Below are 7212 nucleotides of genomic sequence, written 5' to 3' on the forward strand. Positions count from 1 at the left end.
TAATCTCCTCAACAGATTACTGTTGGGGAATTCTCCTGTAGAGGTGTTGGAGTATGGGATGCAGTCGTGGTTGTGGTAATATCAATAGATTTATAGTATTGGAGTGCAGCACATTGACCACCAGTCACCCTCAGTATGCCTGTTAGTGTTGGCACAGATATACCATAGGAAATGTATTACGTCTCGTTCACACCAACACCTCATTGACGGCTGGAGATGGAAAATAGTTTTACATCCAAATGTGACAGAAATGTGTTTAAGCACTGTATCTGCATAGTTTACTGCTGGTTAAATGAAAAGGTGTCTTTAAAGCCGCAATATGTCACTTTTTGGGAGACCCGACCAAATTCACATAGAAATGTGAGTTATTTTCTGTCAATCTCATTGAAAGCAAGTCTAAGAAGCGGAAGGTATGTTCTATCTGCGCCGTTTCTATGCTTCCCGTTCATAGTTTTGCATCTTTTACTTTCGGTTCTGTACACAGCTGCATCATTAAGACAAGGAGAATCGTACATGTTCGGGCTGGAGGAGGTTCTTGAATGTCATAGATAAGCAGCATCTCATCACAAATTGGATGCATCAGACTACTAGACCAACGAGACCAACTTTACTGCCAATGTTTCGCTGCTAAACATATTTCCATGTTCAAATCCAGAAGTTAAATGAGGCTCTTTCAATGAGCTACATATCTCCTTGCTAAGTGCTACATGACTCCTTGCTAAGTGCTACATGTCTCCTTGCTAAGTGCTACACGTCTCCTTGCTAAGTGCTACATGACTCCTTGCTAAGTGCTACATGACTCCTTGCTAAGTGCTACATATCTCCTTGCTAAGTGCTACACCACTCCTTGCTAAGTGCTACATGACTCCTTGCTAAGTGCTACATATCTCCTTGCTAAGTGCTACATGACTCCTTCCTAAGTGCTACTTATCTCCTTGCTAAGTGCTACATGTCTCCTTGCTAAGTGCTACATATCTCCTTGCTAAGTGCTACATGACTCCTTCCTAAGTGCTACTTATCTCCTTGCTAAGTGCTACACATCTCCTTGCTAAGTGCTACATATCTCCTTGCTAAGTGCCACATATCTTCTTGCTAAGTGCCACATATCTTCTTGCTAAGTGCCACGTCTCCTTGCTAAGTGCTACATCTATCCTTGCTAAGTGCTACATATCTCCTTGCCATGTGCTAAATGTCTCCTTGCTAAGTGCTACATATATCCTTGCTAAGTGCCACATAACTCCTTGCTAAGTGCTACATATCTCCTTGCTAAGTGCTACATATCTCCTTGCTAAGTGTTACATATCTCCTTGCTAAGTGCCACATATCTTTTTGCTAAGTGCTACATGACTCCTTGCTAAGTGCCACATGTCTCCTTGCTAAGTGCTACATATATCCTTGCTAAGTGCTACATATCTCCTTGCCATGTGCTAAATGTCTCCTTGCTAAGTGCTACATATATCCTTGCTAAGTGCCACATAACTCCTTGCTAAGTGCTACATATCTCCTTGCTAAGTGCTACATATCTCCTTGCTGAGTGCTACATATCACCTCGCTAAGTGCTACATATCTCCTTGCTGAGTGCTACATATCTCCTTGCTAAGTGCTACATATCTCCTTGCTGAGTGCTACATATCTCCTTGCTAAGTGCTACATATCTCCTTGCTAAGTGCTACATATCTCCTTGCTAAGTGCTACATATCTCCTTGCTAAGTGCTACATATCTCCTTGCTGAGTGCTACATATCTCCTTGCTGAGTGCTACATATCACCTCGCTAAGTGCTACATATCTCCTTGCTGAGTGCTGCATATCTCCTTGCTGAGTGCTACATATCACCTCGCTAAGTGCTACATATCTCCTTGCTAAGTGCTACATATCTCCTTGCTGAGTGCTACATATCACCTCGCTAAGTGCTACACGTCTAGGAGTACATGTTCTTCTAGAAGCCCAATACTGTATGTTCAGAGGAATCTAAACCGTTTGTATATCAAATGCATTTATGATGTGTAATATGTTGTATTTATAGAGTGACCTGAACAATCTGAACGCCCTCCCGTTTCCCCTACACACATTCATTTGACTTTTCCCCTGGATGTATTCAGCTCTGTCCCTAGACAAATTGCTGTGCCCAGTCAGCCACACTCAGTGAGCCAAACCCTGGCAGACTTCCTCCCAACTCGAGAGGGGAAAGCAAAGAGCAGTTTGAATTGGAGTTTGGTCAATCTTCAAAACCTTTTCCAGGGTGCTTACATGCCCGAATCAAAAGAGCCCTGCTGGCAGGGGCCCCTATGGGACCCAGGGCTTCAGAAGCCCCTGCCACAGACCCCCCTCTACCCCCTGCTTTCATGGTCCTGAGCTGGTTCTGCATATGGTATAGTGAGTAGAGGACACTGGTAGGGTTTCTCCTCTCCAGCGGGTGAATGGAGAGACTGAACGGTTGCGCTCTCCACAGTCATTGCTCCCGTTCAGGCTCTCATTCGTAGATTCCTAGCTGACCAACGAGACAGTTGAGTGCAACCTAAACACTTATTTCTACCCCAGTTTCCCCACTGTAAACTTCTTCTGATAGCAGCACTCGCTGTCATAGTATGTATGCCATTTAGTATGTATGAATGCACCCCAGTCTGTCCAGAAGTCAACTCTAGGTCAGCAAACAAGGTTTCTGATTGTGAAACTAAAATGAACCTTTAGCTAGCTAACAGTATGCACGGCCCCGTAGCTTTGGTGTGTTCCTGTGAACAATGGTCTGCTGAAGGTCTAACCGTTTTCACACATGTACAATGTTTCTCAACAGTCTCATCCATCTTCATCTGTGTCCCTGCCTCTGTTCCTCTGGTTCTGCTCTCAGCACTGGGGAGAGAGAGATGGCCTATAGTGGGTTGCTAATGGCTGAGGTGTTGACACGAGGCCAGGGAAAGGGTTGGCTCAGCAGAGGGGAGTCTCTGTAAAGGAGGGAGTGTAATACCCACTGAGGGAGAGGAGTGGGGAGAAGACAGAGGATGGGGAAAGGAGAGGAAAGTAGGGTGGTACATTTAACCGTTAGAAACTCTCTCCCAATAGCCTATAGATAAATAATTGAGGGGTCAAGATGGACTGAGCAGCATTCCAGTGTGAGTGTACGAGGAAATCATGCTGAGAGAGTAGGTGAGAGGGAAAGGGAGATTGTCAGACCTACAGTGAGGTTAGATGTGGGAGAGAGGAAAGCTTTCTCTTTTTGGATAGAAGTCCACTGGCATCAGCCCTACTCTCTCTCTCCACCTCTCTCTCTCTCTCTCTCCACCACTCTCTCCACCTCTCTCTCTCTCTCTCCACCTCATGCTCTATCTCTCTGTAAAGTGCCTCTATCTGAGAATGTCAAGGGAGATGTTCAAGTACTTTACCTTACAAGCTGCGTGCCTGGAATGGTTTTCCCTACTCGTGGAGTGTATCATGGGGGAGTTTAGTACCTCTACAGAACAGCATCCGTCTATCCATACGGCCCCTAAATGTGAAAAACAGCTGTGTGTGTGTCGGGGTCTTCTGTAGTGGGCTGGGGGACGGGGAAAGAGAGCAGAGGGGTGGACTGTCAAAGGTGTGTGTGTGTGTGTGTGTGTGTGTGTGTGTGTGTGTGTGTGTGTGTGTGTGTGTGTGTGTGTGTGTGTGTGTGTGTGTGTGTGTGTGTGTGTGTGACTAGGCAGTGACTTTGTTCAGTGCTCCCTGGACAGTGTGTGTTCTGTGATAGTGATATGATTCAGATCAAGTGCAGACATTGTGTGTGGAAGGTCAGAGTTATCTAGTGGTCTCCTGTGGCTGCAGACACAGCCAGCTGACAGAGAGAGAGCTAGTCCCCTCAGACAAACACACACACACACACACACACACACCTACTCTCTCTCGCACACATCCACACACACACACACACACACACACACACACACACACACACACACACACACACACACACACACCTACGCTCGCTCGCTCACACACACAAACACACACACAAACACACACACAAATGCACACTCGCTTTCTCACACATGCATGGAGATCTGTCTGAGAGGTCAGATCCTGGAGTGGGCTCCCTCTGCTCTCGGCAAACATTACCACCATGAGCCCAACACACACACAAACACGGTCTTTCTCTCTCTCACACACACACACAGACACACACGGATTAAGATACACAAATACACTCAAAGAAACGCAGGCTCTCTCTCTCTCTCTCTCACACACACACACACGCACACACACACACACACACACACACACACACACACACACACACACACACACACACACACACACACACACACACACACACACACACACACACACACTCATCCCGGGTCAACAGCATCATCTCACAGCATGTACTCACGGCATGTCTCCCTCTTGCTTTATGGATTAACATATTTGCTTTTATGATTTTCTTTCTCCATCTCCCTCTCTGCCGTAAATGTAAATGTCAGTAACCAGATTAAGGATGGGCGGGCGCCTCCCCCACATCCTGCCTGGTGCGTATGGTTTTCACATATGTAGGTCTGCTACGAGGCCTGTGTTTGCGTTACGCTGCTGCTAGGCAGGGTGAGGGTCAGGACTGACATGGAATGGAACCGCTGGTTTTCACATTCAGCTTCTGTTCAGAAGCTATTCAGTCTTTGAGCTGTGCTCACCCATACGGAACCATACGGCCCGGCTCTATGGACCTGGCTAACCCTGGCTAACCTCTAGGCTTTGAGGCAATGAATCAGGGCTGTAGTTCAACTTCCTTCACCTTTGTTCTATTGTGTTTGGCCCCTATAACCGCCCCCCGCCCTCGCCCCTCCTCCCGGAGGACCTTCTCATGACAGACATGTGACCTTGAGACGACCCCCTTGGGTGGGGCTGGTGGGTGTGGTAGGGGTGAGGGTTTCGCTGTGGGGCCGGGGTGCTCTTTGGGCCTGTCACCCTGGGAATAGATATACGGGGATAGAGAGGAAGGAGGGGCCCAACAGATGATAGAGCCATCAGCATTCATGTTACCACAGTGACACGTGACATGTGACATCACACAGCTATCTCTCTCTCACGCCACCGCCAGTCGCCAGGATCCCATGGTCCCTCTGGAGATTTACTGTCACCTTTGTTTGGGAAGTGGCAATCTTGGTAGCCTTTTTTGGGAAGTGGCAACCTTTATTTGGGAAGCGGCAACCTTTATTTGGAAAGCGGCAACCTTTATTTGGGAAGCTGCAACCTTTATTTGGGAAGTGGAAACCTTTTTGGGATGCGGCAACCTTTATATGGGAAGTGGCAACCATTATTTGGGACGTGGCGACCTTTTTTTGGAAAGCGGCAACCTTTATTTGGAAAGCGGCAACCTTTATTTGGGAAGTGGCAACCTTTATTTGGAAAGCGGCAACCTTTATTTGGGAAGCGGCAACCTTTATTTGGGAAGTGGCAACCTTTATTTGGGAAGCGGCAACCTTTATTTGGGAAGCGGCAACCTTTATTTGGGAAGCGGCAACCTTTATTTGGGAAGCGGCAACCTTTATTTGGGAAGTGGCAACCTTTATTTGGGAAGCGGCAACCTTTATTTGGGAAGAAACAAGACATTAGAGCGTTTTTACACTGTGGCGATGTGTTTTCAATCAGAGGTTCATATATGTGCTAATGACCTATACCAATGTCAGAAAAAATACAAAATTTTAGCATGTGGCTTTAACATTGAGATCCCTAATGTCATGTTTGAAATGCTATATTGCCGTCATATTTACTTTTTCATACAACATAGTAACATCTAACCTCAGTGTGTCTCTGTCTCTCCGTCAGTCATCGTGTGTTTAATACAGGAATGTTAACCCTTTGTGTGTCTCTCTGTCCGGTCAGATCCGTGTGGACGGTCCTCCTCACGGTGGGGTGCAGTATGAGACGATGCTGGTCATCAAGGACGGCAGCCCCATCCTCAGAGACATGGCCTTTTCTCTGGACCACAACTACCTCTACGTCATGTCAGAGAAACAGGTGAGTAAAGCCACACACACACACACACACACACACACACACACACACACACACACACACACACAATGCTGCTGTTCGGTAGAAGACAGGTCACAGGGGTACATTGTGACTGCTCGTACAGCTGATATCAAGCAGCATTGATAATGACATGGCAAAGTGGGACCCTTGTGTGTGTGTGTGTGTGTGTGTTTGCACGCTCTGATAGCCACCCCACCCCCCCCACCCCTGTGTGTGACACTATAAGTAACCAGGGTGGCACGCAAGCGGTGTGTGTGTGTGTGGGGGGGGAGAGACAGAGAGGAGACATGGAGGAGCCAGAGAGGAGACATGGAGGAGACATGGAGGAGACAGAGAGGAGACATGGAGGAGACATGGAGGACAAATGGAGGAGACAGAGAGGAGACATGGAGGAGACAGAGAGGAGACATGGAGGAGACATGGAGGAGACAGAGAGGAGACATGGAGGAGACATGGAGGAGACAGAGAGGAGACATGGAGGAGACATGGAGGAGACAGAGAGGAGACATGGAGGAGACATGGAGGAGACAGAGAGGAGACATGGAGGAGACAGAGAGGAGACATGGAGGAGACATGGAGGAGACAGAGAGGAGACATGGAGGAGACAGAGAGGAGACATGGAGGGAACAGAGAGGAGACATGGAGGAGACATGGAGGAGACAGAGAGGAGACATGGAGGAGACAGAGAGGAGACATGGAGGAGACATGGAGGAGACAGAGAGGACACATGGAGGAGACATGGAGGAGACAGAGAGGAGACATGGAGGAGACAGAGAGGAGACATGGAGGGAACAGAGAGGAGACATGGAGGAGACAGAGAGGAGACATGGAGGAGACAGAGAGGAGACATGGAGGAGACATGGAGGAGACAGAGAGGAGACATGGAGGAGACATGGAGGAGACAGAGAGGAGACATGGAGGAGACATGGAGGAGACAGAGAGGAGACATGGAGGAGACATGGAGGAGACAGAGAGGAGACATGGAGGAGACAGAGAGGAGACATGGAGGAGACATGGAGGAGACAGAGAGGAGACATGGAGGAGACAGAGAGGAGACATGGAGGGAACAGAGAGGAGACATGGAGGAGACATGGAGGAGACAGAGAGGAGACATGGAGGAGACAGAGAGGAGACATGGAGGAGACAGAGAGGACACATGGAGGAGACAGAGAGGAGACATGGAGGAGACATGGAGGAGACAGAGAGGACACATG

General features: G+C 48.1%; 1 protein-coding gene across 2 annotated transcripts in view; it reads left to right on the forward strand.

The window, feature by feature from the left end:
• Positions 1–7212, forward strand: part of LOC135528346 (plexin-A2-like) — a 326345-nt gene that overhangs the window by 131325 nt on the left and 187808 nt on the right. For both annotated transcript variants that reach the window (XM_064957364.1, XM_064957365.1), the window contains exon 4: positions 5846–5980. In XM_064957364.1, the coding sequence (XP_064813436.1) occupies positions 5846–5980 (135 nt within the window). The remainder of the gene's footprint in view (positions 1–5845; positions 5981–7212) is intronic.

Source organism: Oncorhynchus masou, chromosome 33 (genome assembly GCF_036934945.1).
Source record: "Oncorhynchus masou masou isolate Uvic2021 chromosome 33, UVic_Omas_1.1, whole genome shotgun sequence".
Classification (NCBI taxonomy): domain Eukaryota; kingdom Metazoa; phylum Chordata; class Actinopteri; order Salmoniformes; family Salmonidae; genus Oncorhynchus; species Oncorhynchus masou.